The sequence below is a fragment of the Pleurodeles waltl genome, chromosome 2_2 (genome assembly GCF_031143425.1).
Source record: "Pleurodeles waltl isolate 20211129_DDA chromosome 2_2, aPleWal1.hap1.20221129, whole genome shotgun sequence".
Taxonomy (NCBI): Eukaryota; Metazoa; Chordata; class Amphibia; order Caudata; family Salamandridae; genus Pleurodeles; species Pleurodeles waltl.
Genome location: NC_090439.1, coordinates 1169212252 through 1169233273, shown reverse-complemented (window position 1 = coordinate 1169233273; position 21022 = coordinate 1169212252). Strand labels below are relative to the sequence as shown.

General features: G+C 47.8%; 1 protein-coding gene across 1 annotated transcript in view; it reads left to right on the top strand.

Annotated features, from left to right (window-relative positions):
- Positions 1 to 21022, top strand: part of ADCK5 (aarF domain containing kinase 5) — a 187301-nt gene that overhangs the window by 95426 nt on the left and 70853 nt on the right. The window contains exons 5-6 of the mRNA XM_069221151.1: positions 1600 to 1800; positions 9886 to 10026. Coding sequence (XP_069077252.1) covers positions 1600 to 1800; positions 9886 to 10026 — 342 coding nt within the window. The remainder of the gene's footprint in view (positions 1 to 1599; positions 1801 to 9885; positions 10027 to 21022) is intronic.

Sequence of the window (21022 nt, the reverse complement as noted above, 5' to 3'; positions counted from 1 at the left end):
CCAGCACTCTTTCCGAGGTAGCCGTATCAATATTACTCCTTTTAATTCTCCCTTATACAAAGTCCCAGAAGAAGCAACAAAGGATTACTCTCGCCCATTGATTGACAGCCCGGCATCGCACTCCTGGGCATTGCGGGGGGCGTGGATATGCCCTCTGGAGACCGGCCTCTGTTTGGATTGGGCGCCCTGCTCATCAAATGCGATACAGGCCGCCACTGGACACCCCTGCAGCCCCCCCCGAGGCACGGAAGAGGTGCACGGAAGAGGGGCACGGGCTGGGGTTGGGAAACCCAGGAACTGATTTACAAGCGAGGGGGTGCCCCATGAAATTCCAGAGGGTGTACGGGAAATGGTGGACAAACCACCGACTGGAGGGTGAGTTATTCCCTTTTGTGACTTCAGCTGAATATTAGGAAATATAAACTCTGGCTGCGATTATACTGTAAGGTTGGAGACAGTTTTCTGTCTTTGACTAGTATGCAGTGTTCAAGATTGTTGTTTGGCACTTAACGTTTTTCTATTAAAAAGTGTAAAATATTAAAAAGCAAATATGCCCTTGTCTAACAGTGTCAGGCATGTGGGTACAACAACAGAAAAATACCTATTACAAAAATAAAGACAACATAAAATGAAAGGAGAAATTGAACCAGAGATTCACCTTTCAGCCCTGGCACTGACGTGCAATGTTTTTTTTAAGTAGATGTGCACAAGCAACATACTGTCAGTCCACATGAAGAGCGCCAGTGGCACAAGTGGACTGACCCAGTGTTTTATGCTCTATGGTGTGGCGGGCAGAAGCAAAATAACTTTCGAAAAGACTGCTGGATTAAGACGGCTGGCCAAAAGTGTGTGTATGTATGTATATATATATATATATGTGTGTGTGTGTGTGTGTGTGTATATATATATATATATATATATATATATATTTTTTTTTAACTCCTAAGGCTGGAGTGGCAGCTACAGCCGTCTCTAGGCCAGACATACAAAGGAGGTGGATGGAGACTTAAAGAGGAGCAGAAAATCAAGTGTTGTGATGAGGGCATCACTGCATTAGAAAAGGGCCTGGGGTGTGTTTTGCACAGATGCTGAAGTGATAATGTGTGGCTAGAGTAAAGTGATAAGATGAAGTACAGTGATTTGAGGTGGATGAGATTATAGATGGGAGGAATGTGAATCACCATTCATTGAGTGAGGTGATAGGACAAGGAATGTGAGATGCCATGGGGCTAGATGTGAAGGGTGATTTGAGAATGAAGGAATGTCAGTACATTTGTGTATACACTATTTCTATAGCTCACACATGTCCAGAAACCAGGACAGCGCTTTACCTGGTCAGAGGAGATGGAACATGCTAAGGCATGAACAGGTGAGTGCCAAGTGGCGCAGCGATCTTACGTGTCTGATGACCCACATAATATAACTTCATATCACCTGCTTTGGAACTTCTTCCTAAAGAGTGGAGCTTGTTGTGAATGTTCCGTGTTGTTCTGTAATTGAGTGGTTGCTTTGTATGAATGACTCCATGTGACATTTGTCTGAGGTGCAGAAGGCCCCCATGTACAAGGGTAACTCTTGCTCTCCCTTCTCTCTGGGTAGAACAGCCTGGATTACAAGCAGCAGATGTCGGCCTGCCACCAGCGGGCTGCAGATACCCTGGTGGAAGGAGCGATTCGCAACGGAGGGCTCTACGTGAAGCTGGGACAAGGGCTTTGTGCCTTCAACCACCTGTTGCCCCCAGAGTACACCCGCACCCTGCGCGTGCTGGAGGATCGAGCTCTGAACCGCCGGTACAAGGAGGTGAGTGCAGACTGTCCCACGTCCTTATCGTGTGACCAACATGTGCTTTGAGCTGATTCTGGTGGTACAAGGTGGTGAGTGCAGACTGTTCCACGTCCTTGTAGCGTGAGCAGCCCGTACTTTGAGCTGATTCTGGCGGTGCTTTGAGCTGATTCTGGCGGTACAAGGAGGTGAGTGCAGACTGTCCCACGTCCTTGTCGTGTGAGCAGCCCGTGCTTTGAGCTGATTCTGGCGGTACAAGGAGGTTAGTGCTGACTATCCCACGTCCTTGTCGTGTGAGCAACATGTGCTTTGAGCTGATTCTGACGGTACAAGGAGGTGAGTGCAGACTGTTCCACGTCCTTGTCGTGTGAGCAGCCCGTGCTTTGAGCTGATTCTGACGTTACAAGGAGGTGAGTGCAGACTGTTCCACGTCCTTGTCGTGTGAGCAGCCCGTGCTTTGAGCTGATTCTGACGGTACAAGGAGGTGAGTGCAGACTGTTCCACGTCCTTGTAGCGTGAGCAGCCCGTGCTTTGAGCTGATTCTGGCGGTACAAGGTGGTGAGTGCAGACTGTTACACGTCTTTGTCGTGTGAGCAGCCCGTGCTTTGAGCTGATTCTGGCGGTACAAGGAGGTGAGTGCAGACTGTCCCACGTCCTTGTCGTGTGAGCAGCCCATGCTTTGAGCTGATTCTGGCGGTGCTTTGAGCTGATTCTGGCGGTACAAGGTGGTGAGTGCAGACTGTTCCACGTCCTTGTCATGTGAGCAGCCCGTGCTTTGAGCTGATTCTGGCGGTGCTTTGAGCTGATTCTGGCGGTACAAGGTGGTGAGTGCAGACTGTTCCACATCCTTGTCGCTTGAGCAGCCCGTGCTTTGAGCTGATTCTGGCGGTACAAGGTGGTGAGTGCAGACTGTTCCACGTCCTTGTCGTGTGAGCAGCCCGTGCTTTGAGCTGATTCTGGCGGTACAAGGAGGTGAGTGCAGACTGTCCCACGTCCTTGTCGTGTGAGCAGCCCATGCTTTGAGCTGATTCTGCTTTGCATTGTCAGGCACTAGTGATTACTTGATTACTGGCTCACAGTGACCTGGGAACGTACAGCACAACTCCATAACTCTGGTATCTCATCTGAAAGGACAGTAAGGGAAGCCTTGGACCTTTCTGAAGATTGCCAAAAAGCCAGCTACTGACACAAGCTACTGGTGAAAATGCAGTGGAATGTTCTGTGTTCTCCAGGCAGCATATGCAATTCGTGCTCGTAGTATAACCAGGATTTCTGTGGAGAAATGATCACTCCGTGTATTTCTCATTAAATAACATTGCATGCCTCCATTTTGTGAAAATAAAGTTTGTTGTCACAGGAGGCCTGTCCCATTTGCTGATGATCCTGACATCTACTTAGGGCAGAAGGCAGAACACTGTCTGTCCATAGACCTGGAGATAGTGGCTTTGCCTTCCTGCTGTCTTTTCCCCTCCACTTTCATTCTGGTGCACTCTGTCGGTTCACCCCTGATGCTCCCAGCTAGTTCTCTTCCGCAGCGGCTGAGTTGTGAGAGGAGCTAGAGGCCTGTTTCATGCCCAGCCTTATTGCACAGTGAGGGGGACTGGGGGAACTGCCAAGTGTTTTCACACCTTAACATAAATCTAGCCTCTCTTGTGAACAACCTTAAGTTCAGTCCCTGGCCTTATGTCCCCTGTTCAGTGCTGCACTGTCCTCTAGCTAGGTTAGTGCTAAACAAATGTTCAACATATTTTCATACACCGTCCAGATACCTGTAGCAGGTGTGGTACAAGAATATCAACTTTTAAATTCCAGCTGTAGCAGTGTCCGCTGCAAGACACGGTTGATACAATATTTTCAAGGTAAGGAGCTGTGGAGTTCGAATAGTAAAGCTGCACTCCTGTCGATGTCTTGCAGTCCATACGGTTGCAGGTTGGTATCTTTGTGTTCGCTATTTTAACATCCAGCCCTCTAGCTTTAAGCGAAACAGAGCTAGGAGCGTGATTCCTGCACTGTTCAGAGAGAGTGCACACATCTGCAAATCAACAATCAATTGAACAATCATAAATAAAGTAAATGAAAATATAGTGTACACAATATTCTTTCCAAGTGCAGAGCGCACAGTTAAAGACCGTGAGCCCAGTTTATAAGTCAGTGAGTGGTCACTGTTTTGAATTTATATCCTAGGTCTTCCAGCTCTTTTTCCTACCCAAGCATCCGTGGTCAAACACCTTCCCACCCAGTTACTAGTGCTTAATTTGTGCTTGTTGTTTCCAGTGCTGAGCACCGGCACTTATTTTTGAGGGCCAGGCCTTATTCGTCTGCCTCAAGCATTTGCTGCAATAAAAGACACAAGACTGAGGAAGAGAAAAACGAAAAAGCTTCACAAAGCGAGGAAGTAGAAAGCTGCAAGAGTGAGCTGAAGGGGCAGGGAGTGGCTGTAAATGGATTGAAAAGGCCAGAGATGTCTTCAGGTTTATGCTGCCCCAGTATTCCGTGTTACCACATTTAATTGCAGCAGCCGTATGCTTAAGAGGAGGGCTTTGGGCACTGGCACGTTTTTATTTACAAATTAAGCACTGCCAGTTTCACACATATTGATAGGGGGTCACTGCATGTTACAATCACTGAACTCTGCAGTTCCCTACACAGACACACATGACCACTGACTCAAGGAAGGGTTTCTGAAATCTTTTGTCTGGCTTCTGCTGGAACCACTCACTCCCTTCTGGCTGGTTACATGCATAGGATTGCTCATTATGCCAAAGAATATTTATTGAACCCACCATCTTGTAATGCAAACTCATCTGAACATTCAGGCCATGCTTACTAGGGCTGCTCCTTCATCACATAATCCCAAGCCAGTTGAATGAATATTTGATTGAAAGGATTGGCATGGGTTGTACTGAGGTCTTATATGCTACTCAAAAAAGGTTGTCAACCTGTTTGACCATGGTTGCAATGGTTAAATAACTGTATACCACTAACCCCTAATCTCTAAGTATTTATGGCATTTAAGAGCTCTTGACCTTGCTTCAGTTTTGATTCTAGTGTTGACAAATGTCCATCTGGCAGTTCAGGATGGGCTGTTCCCATGAGGAGCACAGTCGGAGTCGATGTGCCTCTTTCTGCAGTGGCACAGTGGGTGAAAAACCATCAGTTGGTATGATACCCAAAGTGACAAGCATTCCTCTGATCCCCTTTTGTGTATTTGATGTAGCCCTCTAAGAAGCCATGGGCATACCCGGACATGGGTCTTTTGCTGGCTATGTCACAATGTGAGAAATTGGATTATTATTTGTGGTGGGTTACTGTGAGAAAAGGTCTCTTTTGGCATGGTTAGCCCCCACTTTGTTCGTGGTATTTCATGTAGTCTCAAAGTTGTTAGTGTCCAGGGCCCCTGCTAACCAGGTTCCTTGGGCCAGATCTCTTTCCTGAAAACCATTGTGATGCATTGGCACAATTGGCAACACATTTAGATGCCTCTAGAAGTCCCTAGTAAATGGTACTTAGGTACCCAGGGCATGGGGTACTAAGAGTAGGGCCCTTGAGGTAAGCAGCACAGATTGTGCCACCCTCAAGGGCCATGCACCCAGCACTGTCATTGCAGGCTGAGTGTCCTGGTGCAATCCTAAAAAGTAAACTCAACATGGCACACAGCCTGTGTGCCCTGTCACTACATACTGCATGCACAATAGGTAAGTCCCCCTCTGGCAGGCCTTCCAGCCCTAAGGCAGTGTGCACTATACTGTATGTGTGGGCATAGATGCATGAGCAATATGTCCCTACTGTGTCCTTGCCAAACCTAGGACATAGTAAGTGAGCAGAGCAGCCATTTTTAAATGCATGTGCCGGACACCGGTCAGTACGAGTTTCAAAGCTACATGATGGCTACTCTGAACCCTGGGTTGTTTGGCATCAAACAACTCAGAATGGTAAATCCAAACTGGTACCAGTATTGGATTTATTGCAAAATGTACCCATAGGTCACCTTAGAGGTGCCCCCCTGCAAAAGCTAACTACCCTGGCATGGTTGCTGGCCGGTCACAACCAGCCTGCCACCACCACACAGGGTTATGGAACCCTGGGGTGGGAGACTCTGCTCTCTGGGACCCAGAACAAAGCCCTTCCTGGACAGAGATGCTTTCACACCTCCCCCCAGGAATGTTCACTGCCCTGCTAGCGAGCTTCAAAGCGCTTGCCGCCCTTGAAACCCAAATCCCCACGCCTGCTGCTAGCAGCAGATGGCCACCCTATTGCAAACTTGCACTTCTGGCAGGAGCAACGGCGGGAAAACACACAAACGACAGGAGGAGTGGTCAGCCCCAGCTTGCACCACCCCTAAGGTGTTGCATGCATGGTGACCCCCTCCATTTCATTTTCCTCCATCTTGCATGGAAGGAAAATAGCCAGCTAGGTGTAGGGAAGTGACCTTTGTCCACAGAAAGTGGTCACTTAGTGGGTGCAGCCACCCTAAGGTACTCCACCGGAAGGACCGTGAGGACAAACCCTACCAGTGTGCCAAGTTTGGTGGCACTGCAATCTCCAGTGGCCAAACTGTGCAATAGCCCCAGGTACTGGTCAGTCCACATCGGACACCTAGAAGGACAGTCCACCTTGGACTGAAAAAGGATGATTAAGAAGCCCCAGTCAAGGGACTTCAAAAAACACCTGGACCTCCCACCTGCAAGCGACCTTTGCGCACAGCTCCTGGCTCACCGATTCGCTCTGCACCCGGCCGCCCTGTGCCCTACCCGAAGATGCAGCTGTGTCCTAAGGTTCCCCCATCTCTTCCAACCCTGATACCCCTAGGGGGCTCACCTTGAAGTCCACCTGTGCAGTGCTTTTCCAAGTGGTCCTCCGTAGTGGCCTTGCACCAGCTCCAACGACTTACTGCAGCTGCTCCTGACAAAACCGGGAGCCGCCGGACGTCTCCAGCTGGTCCACAGAGCCCACCAACGACCTCAACATACCTGCAAAAGGAGACATTGGTAAACACACTGCCTGAATTTATATGTAATTTTAAAGTATTTCTCCATTGATTCCTATGGGGCATAATTACGCACAGGACTGATATTTTCTAAGCTTTGAAAATTCATTACTTAAAAAGTACTTGCCCGATTTTTATGATCTTGATTTAAAACATTTTTATAAAAAGTTGAAGTAGTTTTGTAAATTGGTCTCGAGTTGTTCTTTTGAGTGTGTGATACTGTGAGTACAACAAATGCTTTGCTCATCTCCAAGATTAGTCTAACTGCTCAACCAAGCTACCATAAAAATTAGAGCATTAAGTGGTCTAGTTGTTACCTCTGTAAACCAATGTGTAGTTGCCCAGACCCTCAACACAGGATGCCTGGTTTTGCACACTGCATAGAGGGCCACCCTCCTACAGTTACTACACACCCCAAAGAATAATCACAATACTTGTCAGAGTGAACATTAAAAGTAACTTAATTAACGTCAACTCAATCCCCTAGTAGCTATGGCACAGGGCAGACATGCTTAATCAAGGGACAATGTGTAAAGGATTTATGCAGAACCAGAACAGTAATAAAGTTGAAATGCAGAACAATTAAAAACCCAAATTGAGGTAGAAAAATGGAGCAACATTTAATTAAGAAAATGATACTAGAAATGCCAAGAGTACAATAAGGGAAACCAGATAAATGATATTTAAAGCTTTCAGTAGTAATAATGCTAAGAAGCACAAAGTGCCAATGATGGTCACGGCACACCCGGAACATAAGCTCTGTTTGAGGCTGACTGTGATGGAGCATGTGTTGGATACACCAACCAGGTTTGTCCTGGTCAAAGATTTCACCTTCTGACTTACTCCTTTAAATCCCAGTCCACCACAGGGATGCAATGCTAAAGCTCCTCTAGGACCTCATGGGAGGTACTTAGAGACTCACAGGGTATCAGGCAGAGGCGAACAGCCCAGCTGACCAGTTGCTACTGGTCAGCTGGGCAGCTGCAGAAAAAAAAACCCTCTTGTAACTTGTTGTGTCCCCCATCTTAACAGGAGATCAGCCTTGTGACCCCTGGAATCCACTTCTTTGCCATGGTTACAAGAGGGAGCTGGTTCAGTCCTTCAGGGCTCCTCTAAGGTCACAAACAACAGATTCAATCTTCTTCTGTTCTTCCTCAGGTCAAGCAGTGTTCTGAAGTTGGTGTCCATTCATGCCTAGCATGAGTTAGTTATGGGAATGATTACTGGGTGAGCCCTAACCAATGGGGTAAAACTTCCAGGGCCAATCCTACCTGGTTTGGGGCACACTGAACGTGGATTCTGAGGGCTGGGCGTGTATGGGAAGTGTGTTATGGTAATCCTTGTGTCCTCCCACTCCAGAATCCAGTTTCTAGCAGCCACTGTACCTGCAGTAAGCAGAGAGGCAAAGGTCTGGTCCCGCAAGCAGTTAGAGGATATTCAAGAATTGTTTTGGCATCCTGTTCCGGTTCTTTCAGGTGCACCTCCAGTGTAAAACCCAGACACAGAAGACTGGCATGACAAAGCAGGTCTTTCAGCAACTACACAGTTGATACACAGGGAACTGTCTTAGCATCCTGATCTCTGCCTTTCAGGTGCGTTCCAAAGTCCTGTAAAAACTCAGCAGAACTGTCAAGCAGGATTTGAAAATGTAATATGAAAAGAGATGCTCAAAGCCCCCACCCAGGCATATTGAGCGAGTCATCTCTGCACATTCAGGTCAGCCTGTTGTTTGCTCTTAGGAGGCATTTCACACCTATTCAAATGCTAATTATTGGCTGGGGCAGAAGTGAGGGAACAAATGCAAAATAAGCCTCCAGGAACATCAGGCAGGGAAAAGGCAGCTTTCTAAAAGTTACTTTTCCTTATTATTTATTAAAAATCTGACATCACTATTCAATTAGATTCTGAACTGCTATTTTAATAGGTATTAATTATTTTTGTAGCTATTTCCATTCCTGAGATAAAGTATTATAATTTTAATGTGTTTCCTGTTTTTTTATATAGGACTGCTAGGCCTGTCTCAGTGAAAAATAGCTTTTGGTTGTTAGTCACTAGAAGGAGATGTTAATTTTAAATATATCTATGCCCTACTTTAAAATACCATGCACCCTGCCTTGTGACCCACAAAGGGCTGACATTTTAATATTTAAAAGTAAGGTTTTGAACTGTCAAAAGGGATTATTGTGACAGATCAAAGTGCAGTTTTTATACTGCTACAGTCAGGCTGAACTGGTAGGCATGAAGCCATGTTTGCACTGCCACTGTAGGGGATGGCCCAATAAATGCTTAATCCAGTAGTGGGTGCCATAAAACTTCCAGTCCCTGGGAACATCTTGTACCATATACTAGGGACTCATCTATAAGTTAAGTATGGCAGTTCGGAATATGCCAATTCAACCATGTTTAAAGGGGAGCACAGGCAATTTACCACTGGGCAGCAAGCTTGGAGCGCACAGAGTTTTAAAGCCAGCAAAAATATAGGGTCAAGCAAAAGGCGAGAAATATGGGGTGACCATGCAGAAAAGCTGGATTTTCTACACACAAGATCCTCCCTTGAGAGACCTAATAAGACCGAAACCAGTCTGGGCTTGCTTACCTTCCCTTCTGGAGGGGGCCTTGCCTGGCAATTTGAAATAAATAGGAGCATGGTCATTGCTTATTTACATAAAGTAAAACTCTGTCTAGAGTGCCAAAGGCTGTTGAAAATAATAGGCTGGAGTGCTACCCAGAGTGATTGCCAGCGGTTTAGACTCTTTACAAGCATTTCTTGCATCACCTTTTATGTGTTAGATGAACCATGAACAGTGGTGGTGTGATTACGGTCAGCCTTCCAAATCAGATCTATGATGTGGCAGGAGCTCAATGACTCTACAATTTATGATCCAGTTGGACTTTTTAATGTGGGTCCCCTTTTTGTGTGTAGGAAATGGTGGACGTCAGCTGCATCCTTCTAACATATGCTTATTGGCTCTTCTTTCAGGCTAGTGTCGCGTAAACGTGCCTTCTGCTGCACCTAGTCTGCATGAGTATCATTGTGCCATGAAATCTTCCACTCTTTTTTTTTTTTTTATAAGCACTGAAACTTGAAGTCTTCTTTTTTTCTGCTCTCTGTGCAGGTGGATGAACTGTTCATAGAGGACTTTAAGATGACAGCGTCTGAATTATTCAAGGAGTTCGACTACCAGCCTTTAGCAGCTGCCAGCTTAGCACAGGTGCATAAGGCCAAGCTGGAGGACGGAACACCTGTGGCTGTGAAGGTAAGTGAGAGTCAAAAGCACTGGAGAAGACGGAGCGTTAATGTCATGCTGAGTCATTTCAAGGATTAAATGCACCAGTAACTATTGTTCCACTGAAAATAAACACCAACAATATAGTGGCATACCAATATCAAGGGCAGAATATCGAGGGACAAAATATCTACAGATACGTGCAATCTGGGAAGTAGGGACCTCCACATCTACATACTGCTTAGGTACATAAATATATATATATACATCACAAAAACCCCTGTTTAAATTGTTTGAAATGAAACAAGCCCACAGACAGACTGATTATTTTTGGTATCTGTCTGTTTATCTATCTTTCTATCTATCTCCAGTCGTCAGTAGGTAGTTATAGTTAAGACCTAGTTTCCATAGAGAAAGCGTTTTTTGTTTTGCTAATAACTTTGATGCCGCTTGACAAGTTTTCATTACATTTTCAAAACTAGTTTGCCACTCACTTTTGCCGCTCTGCTCTGCTTTGCGCTCGTGATGGTATGTTGTTTCTGTCTCTTCCTTGTTTTTGGGCATCTCGCTATTTCTTTGCAGTATCTGCGCTCGACAAAGGCTGCAAGCTGGAGGATGGTGCTTTTTTTTTTCTTTTTTTTTTTCTTTCTTTTACGTTATTTTTTTGCAGTTTTATATAGTGCAAACTCGACCTGAAGACTGGATCGCTTTACATGATCACCGGTTACCTTACACAAGAATACATTCATTTTTGGTAGGCACGGGGAGATTAAGTGATTTTCCCAGAACCACAGGATGTTGAGCCGGCGCAGAGACTCGAACCTTGTTCCCCAGCACTAAAGTCGGCAGGTCTGGCCCTTACGCCACATCCTCTCCTTTATGCTGCACTCTGTGTGTGTGATGCTTGTATTACATTAGTTTAGCAGTTGAAAAAAGCCAAGGCAAATCCTCTGCTGCTCTCACCGGCATAGGGGGGAGACGATACTGCAATATTTACTGCACTCAGCGCAAGCATTCTTTTACAGCACATTTTTGCCCATAACTCAGCCTGTGGAGGTTCTAGGACAGTGGGACCACCGCCAAAACGCTCAGCATGATGGGCTCTTTCTGTCCATGTCATCTTCTGGGTCCCCCCACTAGATTGGGGGACCCCAAAATCATAACCTCTCCCACATTTCAATGTCTTTTTAAGCTCTCTCATGGCTGAAACTTTTGTTTTACAGCTGGGAGTAGTTTGTAGTCTAAGGGCCTCGTTTGTAATAATATTCTAGCGGCCTGCTAGGCCTGAAAATGTGTAATGCATGCAATGCACTATGCACTCTAGGGGCTGAATATAGGGTTACTTTGCAATGCTCTCTGCCATTTTGTTTTCATCTGGTTATGCCCTCTAGGGGCTGACTGTATGGTTTCATGACCATGTTTCTTCCAAATGCTATTTTTATTGTGGTGCCCTTTAGGGGCTATTCTGACCATTGCAGACTAATGCCAAGTGTATGAAGGAATACACAAACACAAAGTTTATTGCTGATAAAGGTTTTTATTGGGTTTACTTGATGATTGTATGTGTTTCATGGATCTCTCCTTATTGCAATTATGACCATGATTTTATGTTAATGTAACATCCTTATTACACTGTTTGAACATGCTTGATATGTTTGGGTGCCCCTTCTAGAGGGTCATGAGTGGTTACACAATGTCAGCTATGGTATGTTCCATCTGCCGATGTGTGTTTGTAAGTTATTGCATAGTATTTAGTAGTGTGTCTTGTGAGAAAGTAGCCTCTTTCTAGCCTTGTTACCCCCACTTTTGGCCTGTTTGTGAGTGTATGTCAGGGTGTTTTCACTGTCTCACTGGGATCCTGCTAGCCAGGGCCCAGTGCTCATAGTGAAAACCCCATGTTGTCAGTATGTTTGTTATGTGTCACTGGGACCCTCGTAGTCAGGACCCCAGTGCTCATAAGTTTGTGGCCTATATGTATGTGTTCCCTGTGTGGTGCCTAACTGTCTCACTGAGGATCTGCTAACCAGAACCTCAGTGGTTATGCTCTCTCTGTACAAATTGTCACTAACAGGCTAGTGACCAATTTCACCAATTCACATTGGCTTACTGGAACACCCTTATAATTCCCTAGTATATGGTACTGAGGTACCCAGGGTATTGGGGATCCAGGAGAGCCCTATGGGCTGCAGCATTTCTTTTGCCACCCATAGGGAGATCTGACAATTCTTACAAAGGCCTGCCACTGCAGCCTGAGTGAAATAACGTCCACGTTATTTCACAGCCATTTACCACTGCACTTAAGTAACTTATAAGTCACCTATATGTCTAACCTTCACCTGGTGAAGGTTGGGTGCAAAGTTACTTAGTGTGTGGGCACCCTGGCACTAGCCAAGGTGCCCCCACATCGTTCAGGGCAAATTCCCCGGACTTTCTGAGTGCGGGGACACCATTACACGTGTGCACTGTACGTAGGTCACTACCTGTAGGAAGTTGGCTCTGTATGTGCTATTTCAAAGTAAGGAATAGCATGCACAGAGTCCAAGGGTTCCCCTTAGAGGTAAAATAGTGGTAAAAAGAGATAATACTAATGCTCTATTTTGTGGTAGTGTGGTCGAGCAGTAGGCTTATCCAAGGAGTAGTGTTAAGCATTTGTTGTACATACACATAGACAATAAATGAGGTACACACACTCAGAGACAAATCCAGCCAATAGGTTTTGTTATAGAAAAATATCTTTTCTTAGTTTATTTTAAGAACCACAGGTTCAAATTTAACATGTAATATCTTGTTTGAAAGGTATTGCAGGTAAGTACATTAGGAACTTTGAATCATTTCAATTGCATGTATACTTTTCAAGTTATTCACAAATCGCTACTTTAAAAGTGGACACTTAGTGCAATTTTCACAGTTCCTGGGGGAGGTAAGTTTTTGTTAGTTTTACCAGGTAAGTAAGACACTTACAGGGTTCAGTTCTTGGTCCAAGGTAGCCCACCGTTGGGGGTTCAGAGCAACCCCAAAGTTACCACACCAGCAGCTCAGGGCCGGTCAGGTGCAGAGTTCAAAGCGGTGCCCAAAACGCATAGGCTTCAATGGAGAGAAGGGGGTGCCCCGGTTCCGGTCTGCTTGCAGGTAAGTACCCGCGTCTTCGGAGGGCAGACCAGGGGGGTTTTGTAGGGCACCGGGGGGGACACAAGCCCACACAGAAATTTCACCCTCAGCGGCGGGGGGGCGGCCGGGTGCAGTGTTAGAACAAGCGTCGGGTTCGCAATGGAAGTCAATGAGAGATCAAGGGATCTCTTCAGCGCTGCAGGCAGGCAAGGGGGGGCTTCCTCGGGGAAACCTCCACTTGGGCAAGGGAGAGGGACTCCTGGGGGTCACTTCTGCAGTGAAAGTCCGGTCCTTCAGGTCCTGGGGGCTGCGGGTGCAGGGTCTTTTCCAGGCGTCGGGACTTAGGTTTCAGAGAGTCGCGGTCAGGGGAAGCCTCGGGATTCCCTCTGCAGGCGGCGCTGTGGGGGCTCAGGGGGGACAGGTTTTGGTACTCAGTCGTAGAGTAGTCCGGGGGTCCTCCCTGAGGTGTTGGTTCTCCACCAGCCGAGTCGGGGTCGCCGGGTGCAGTGTTGCAAGTCTCACGCTTCTTGCGGGGAGATTGCAGGGTTCTTTAAAGCTGCTTCTTTGGCTAAAGTTGCAGTCTTTTTGGAGCAGGTCCGCTGTCCTCGGGAGTTTCTTGTCGTCGTCGAAGCAGGGCAGTCCTCAGAGGATTCAGAGGTCGCTGGTCCCTTTGGAAGGCGTCGCTGGAGCAGAGTTCTTTGGAAGGCAGGAGACAGGCCGGTGAGTTTCTGGAGCCAAGGCAGTTGTTGTCTTCTGGTCTTCCTCTGCAGGGGTTTTCAGCTAGGCAGTCCTTCTTCTTGTTGTTGCAGGAATCTAAATTCTTAGGTTCAGGGAAGCCCTTAAATACTAAATTTAAGGGCGTGTTTAGGTCTGGGGGGGTTAGTAGCCAATGGCTACTAGCCCTGAGGGTGGGTACACCCTCTTTGTGCCTCCTCCCAAGGGGAGGGGGTCACAATCCTAACCCTATTGGGGGAATCCTCCATCTGCAAGATGGAGGATTTCTAAAAGTTAGAGTCACCTCAGCTCAGGACACCTTAGGGGCTGTCCTGACTGGCCAGTGACTCCTCCTTGTTATTCTCATTATTTTCTCCGGCCTTGCCGCCAAAAGTGGGGGCCGGAGGGGGCGGGCAACTCCACTAGCTGGAGTGTCCTGCGGTGCTGTGACAAAGGGGTGAGCCTTTGAGGCTCACCGCCAGGTGTTACAGCTCCTGCCTGGGGGAGGTGTTAGCATCTCCACCCAGTGCAGGCTTTGTTACTGGCCTCAGAGTGACAAAGGCACTCTCCCCATGGGGCCAGCAACATGTCTCTAGTGTGGCAGGCTGCTGGAACTAGTCAGCCTACACAGATAGTCGGTTAAGTTTCAGGGGGCACCTCTAAGGTGCCCTCTGGGGTGTATTTTGCAATAAAATGTACACTGGCATCAGTGTGCATTTATTGTGCTGAGAAGTTTGATACCAAACTTCCCAGTTTTCAGTGTAGCCATTATGGTGCTGTGGAGTTCGTGTAAAACAGACTCCCAGACCATATACTCTTATGGCTACCCTGCACTTACAATGTCTAAGGTTTTGCTTAGACACTGTAGGGGCACAGTGCTCATGCACTGGTACCCTCACCTATGGTATAGTGCACCCTGCCTTAGGGCTGTAAGGCCTGCTAGAGGGGTGTCTTACCTATACTGCATAGGCAGTGAGAGGCTGGCATGGCACCCTGAGGGGAGTGCCATGTCGACTTACTCATTTTGTTCTCACTAGCACACACAAGCTGGTAAGCAGTGGGTCTGGGCTGAGTGAGGGGTCTCTAGGGTGGCATAATACATGCTGCAGCCCTTAGAGACCTTCCCTGGCATCAGGGCCCTTGGTACCAGAGGTACCAGTTACAAGGGACTTATCTGGATGCCAGGGTGTGCCAATTGTGGAATCAATGGTACATTTTAGGTGAAAGAACACTGGTGCTGGGGCCTGGTTAGCAGGGTCCCAGCACACTTCTCAGTCAAGTCAGCATCAGTATCAGGCAAAAAGTGGGGGGTAACTGCAACAGGGAGCCATTTCTTTACACAAGCCCCCCCCAGCCCACAGGCCAGGAGACTCAGCCAAAGCTGGGAGAGTCTTCCTAGTCTGTCAGGCGAGGAAGAGTAGAGGAAATGGGCTGGTTTGTTGCAGGGCCTACTCTGCCTTACATCCTCCTGTTCAGGTCATTCCCTCTGGGGAACTGACCCACTCCCACAGTGATAGGACCTAGTCTGAACTGCCTTTTGTCTGTGCTTTTTATGTCTTCACCCATTCTCTCTATTTTGGGGTTAGAGGTATCCACCTCTGCTAATCTTATCTTAGCCAGGGTCACCCCTAGCTTACCCAAAGAGGTTACCCAGAGCTGGAGTAACCCCACCATGACCAACAGGGTCAGGGGGCCTAACTTGTTATTTGGCATGGGGTCAGACCACCATGCCAAGGATAGTGCAGCCATAAAGGCTAACACCCAGCAGAGGCCACTGACAGCTGTCAGTGCCCAGAACCACACCTTTAGCTCTTCACCTACAAGGGAAGGGGCTAAGTTACAGGCTTCTTTGGGTTCAGGGTGCCTGTCTGCTGTATTAGAGTGGGGGGTTACCACATCTTGTAGTAAACACCCTTCTTCCACTCTTTCTTCTGTTAGCTGAGGAGCCACCCACTCAGGCTTAACAGTTGCCTGACTAGCCAGGACTTCTTGTGGGTCAGGTTGGACTTTATCAGAGCCACTTTTGGAGTTCTCCTCTACTGGAGCAGAATCTCCTTGGCTTCCTGGAACCTTGGCTAAAGGTTGTCCACCTTTCCTACTCTGTTTCCTTTTCTTTTTCTTCTGGGGCCTACTTGCATTTACTGCAGGGGCAGGCACTCCAGAATCCTTGGGAGAGGACTGGCCCTGGACCAGTTCTTCTCTTAGGCTCTGACTAACCTCTGGGTAGTCATTTCCAAGGAGACAATCAAGGGGGAGGTCTGTACTGACTACCACCCTTCTCCAGCTAAAAGTTCCACCCACTTCTATGGGCACAAAAGCCACAGGCCTATTAGTGACCCTGTCTGGGCTAACTCTTACTCTGGCCATCTCACCTGGGATGTACTGGTTTGAGAACACCAGCCTGTCATGCACAATAGTGTGACTGGCACAAGTGTCTCTCAGGGCAGTGGCTGGGATTCCATTCACCTGTAGGTGGTGGAAGTGTCTACTTCCCTCTGGAATCTCCAACTCACCTGTTGGGCCCTTTTTCCAGTTGAAGGCTATGAAGACCTCCTCATCTGAGGAGTCATCCCCAATGGCTACACTGGTCACCCCTGGGATTTTGCTAGGGGGTTTGTTTTTGGGACAAGAAGTGTCCTTGGTGTGGTGCCCTGTCTGTTTACAGTTATGGCACCATGCCTTAGTGGCATCCCAGCTCTTACCCTGGTACCCACCTTTGTTTTGGGTTGTGTCTCTGGGCCCACCCACCTGGTCTGGTTTTTGGGGGCCTTCAGGGGACTCTTTTTCTTTGTTTCTAGTGTCACCCACTTTCTCCTGGGGAGGCTTTGTAACCCCTTTCTTTTGGTCACCCCCAGTGGAAGTTTTGGTTACCCTAGTCTTGACCCAGTGGTCTGCCTTCTTTCCCAATTCTTGGGGAGAAATTGGACCTAGGTCTACCAGATACTGATGCAACTTTTCATTGAAGCAGTTACTTAAAATGTGTTCTTTCATAAACAAATTATAAAGCCCAACATAGTCATACACTTCATTTCCAGTTACCCAACCATCCAGTGTTTTCACTGAGTAGTCAACATAATCAACCCAGGTCTGGCTCGAGGATTTTTGAGCCCCCCTGAATCTAATCCTATACTCCTCAGTGGAGAATCCAAAGCCCTCAATCAGGGTACCCTTCATGAGGTCATAAGATTCTGCATCTTTTTTAGAGAGTGTGAGGAGTCTATCCCTACACTTTCCTGTGAACATTTCCCAAAGGAGAGCACCCCAGTGAGATTTGTTCACTTTTCTGGTTACACAAGCCCTCTCAAAAGCTGTGAACCATTTGGTGATGTCATCACCATCTTCATATTTTGTTACAATCCCTTTGGGGATTTTCAACATGTCAGGAGAATCTCTGACCCTATTTATGTTGCTGCCACCATTGATGGGTCCTAGGCCCATCTCTTTTCTTTCCCTTTCTATGGCTAGGATCTGTCTTTCCAAAGCCAATCTTTTGGCCATCCTGGCTAACTGGATGTCCTCTTCACTAGAGTTATCCTCAGTGATTTCAGAGTTGTTGGTCCCTCCTGTGAGGGAACCAGCATCTCTGACTATTATTTGTGGAGTTAGGGCTTGAGAGGCCCTGCTCTCCCTAAATAGGACTGGTAGGGGGGAATTTTCCTCCAAGTCACTATCTTCATCCTCTGTGTTGCCATCCTCAGAGGGGTTGGCCTTTGCAAACTCTGCCAACAGCTCCTGGAGCTGTAGTTTGGAAGGTCTGGGGCCCATTGTTATTTTCTTTATTTTACAGAGTGACCTTAGCTCCCTCATCTTAAGATGGAGGTAAGGTGTGGTGTCGAGTTCCACCACATTCACATCTGTACTAGACATTATGCTTCTAAAAGTTGGAATACTTTTTAAGAAACTAAAACTAGTTCTAGAATCTAATTCAAACTTTTAACAAACTTTTAAACTCTAAAAGAAATGCTAACAGGGACTAACACAAGGCCCTAGCAGGACTTTTAAGAATTTAGAAAACTTTTCAAATTGCAAAAATCAATTTCTAATGACAATTTTGGAATTTGTCGTGTGATCAGGTATTGTCTGAGTAGTCCAGCAAATGCAAAGTCTTGTATCCCACCGCTGATCCACCAATGTAGGAAGTTGGCTCTGTATGTGCTATTTCAAAGTAAGGAATAGCATGCACAGAGTCCAAGGGTTCCCCTTAGAGGTAAAATAGTGGTAAAAAGAGATAATACTAATGCTCTATTTTGTGGTAGTGTGGTCGAGCAGTAGGCTTATCCAAGGAGTAGTGTTAAGCATTTGTTGTACATACACATAGACAATAAATGAGGTACACACACTCAGAGACAAATCCAGCCAATAGGTTTTGTTATAGAAAAATATCTTTTCTTAGTTTATTTTAAGAACCACAGGTTCAAATTTAACATGTAATATCTTGTTTGAAAGGTATTGCAGGTAAGTACATTAGGAACTTTGAATCATTTCAATTGCATGTATACTTTTCAAGTTATTCACAAATCGCTACTTTAAAAGTGGACACTTAGTGCAATTTTTACAGTTCCTGGGGGAGGTAAGTTTTTGTTAGTTTTACCAGGTAAGTAAGACACTTACAGGGTTCAGTTCTTGGTCCAAGGTAGCCCACCGTTGGGGGTTCAGAGCAACCCCAAAGTTACCACACCAGCAGCTCAGGGCCGGTCAGGTGCAGAGTTCAAAGCGGTGCCCAAAACGCATAGGCTTCAATGGAGAGAAGGGGGTGCCCCGGTTCCGGTCTGCTTGCAGGTAAGTACCCGCGTCTTCAGAGGGCAGACCAGGGGGGTTTTGTAGGGCACCGGGGGGGACACAAGCCCACACAGAAATTTCACCCTCAGCGGCGCAGGGGCGGCCGGGTGCAGTGTTAGAACAAGCGTCGGGTTCGCAATGGAAGTCAATGAGAGATCAAGGGATCTCTTCAGCGCTGCAGGCAGGCAAGGGGGGGCTTCCTCGGGGAAACCTCCACTTGGGCAAGGGAGAGGGACTCCTGGGGGTCACTTCTGCAGTGAAAGTCCGGTCCTTCAGGTCCTGGGGGCTGCGGGTGCAGGGTCTTTTCCAGGCGTCGGGACTTAGGTTTCAGAGAGTCGCGGTCAGGGGAAGCCTCGGGATTCCCTCTGCAGGCGGCGCTGTGGGGGCTCAGGGGGGACAGGTTTTGGTACTCACAGTCGTAGAGTAGTCCGGGGGTCCTCCCTGAGGTGTTGGTTCTCCACCAGCCGAGTCGGGGTCGCCGAGTGCAGTGTTGCAAGTCTCACGCTTCTTGCGGGGAGATTGCAGGGTTCTTTAAAGCTGCTTCTTTGGCTAAAGTTGCAGTCTTTTTGGAGCAGGTCCGCTGTCCTCGGGAGTTTCTTGTCGTCGTCGAAGCAGGGCAGTCCTCAGAGGATTCAGAGGTCGCTGGTCCCTTTGGAAGGCGTCGCTGGAGCAGAGTTCTTTGGAAGGCAGGAGACAGGCCGGTGAGTTTCTGGAGCCAAGGCAGTTGTTGTCTTCTGGTCTTCCTCTGCAGGGGTTTTCAGCTAGGCAGTCCTTCTTCTTGTTGTTGCAGGAATCTAAATTCTTAGGTTCAGGGAAGCCCTTAAATACTAAATTTAAGGGCGTGTTTAGGTCTGGGGGGGTTAGTAGCCAATGGCTACTAGCCCTGAGGGTGGGTACACCCTCTTTGTGCCTCCTCCCAAGGGGAGGGGGTCACAATCCTAACCCTATTGGGGGAATCCTCCATCTGCAAGATGGAGGATTTCTAAAAGTTAGAGTCACCTCAGCTCAGGACACCTTAGGGGCTGTCCTGACTGGCCAGTGACTCCTCCTTGTTATTCTCATTATTTTCTCCGGCCTTGCCGCCAAAAGTGGGGGCCGGGGCCGGAGGGGGCGGGCAACTCCACTAGCTGGAGTGTCCTGCGGTGCTGTGACAAAGGGGTGAGCCTTTGAGGCTCACCGCCAGGTGTTACAGCTCCTGCCTGGGGGAGGTGTTAGCATCTCCACCCAATGCAGGCTTTGTTACTGGCCTCAGAGTGACAAAGGCACTCTCCCCATGGGGCCAGCAACATGTCTCTAGTGTGGCAGGCTGCTGGAACTAGTCAGCCTACACAGATAGTCGGTTAAGTTTCAGGGGGCACCTCTAAGGTGCCCTCTGGGGTGTATTTTGCAATAAAATGTACACTGGCATCAGTGTGCATTTATTGTGCTGAGAAGTTTGATACCAAACTTCCCAGTTTTCAGTGTAGCCATTATGGTGCTGTGGAGTTCGTGTAAAACAGACTCCCAGACCATATACTCTTATGGCTACCCTGCACTTACAATGTCTAAGGTTTTGCTTAGACACTGTAGGGGCACAGTGCTCATGCACTGGTACCCTCACCTATGGTATAGTGCACCCTGCCTTAGGGCTGTAAGGCCTGCTAGAGGGGTGTCTTACCTATACTGCATAGGCAGTGAGAGGCTGGCATGGCACCCTGAGGGGAGTGCCATGTCGACTTACTCATTTTGTTCTCACTAGCACACACAAGCTGGTAAGCAGTGGGTCTGGGCTGAGTGAGGGGTCTCTAGGGTGGCATAATACATGCTGCAGCCCTTAGAGACCTTCCCTGGCATCAGGGCCCTTGGTACCAGAGGTACCAGTTACAAGGGACTTATCTGGATGCCAGGGTGTGCCAATTGTGGAATCAATGGTACATTTTAGGTGAAAGAACACTGGTGCTGGGGCCTGGTTAGCAGGGTCCCAGCACACTTCTCAGTCAAGTCAGCATCAGTATCAGGCAAAAAGTGGGGGGTAACTGCAACAGGGAGCCATTTCTTTACACTACCTATGTACAGCGTCACAATGGTAACTCCGAACATGGCCATGCAATATGTCTAAGATCATGGAATTGTCACCCCAGTGCCATTCTGACATTGGGGGGACAATTCCATGATCCCCCGGGTCTCTAGCACAGAACCCGGGTACTGCCAAAGTGCCTTTCCGGGGTTTTCACTGCAGCTGCTGCTGCTGCCAACCCCTCAGACAGGTTTCTGCCCTCCTGGGGTCCAGGCAGGCCTGGCCCAGGAAGGCAGAACAAAGGACTTCCTCTGAGAGAGGGTGTTACACCCTCTCCCTTTGGAAATAGGTGTCAGGGCTGGGGAGGAGTAGCCTCCCCCAGCCTCTGGAAATGCTTTGATGGGCACAGATGGTGCCCATCTCTGCATA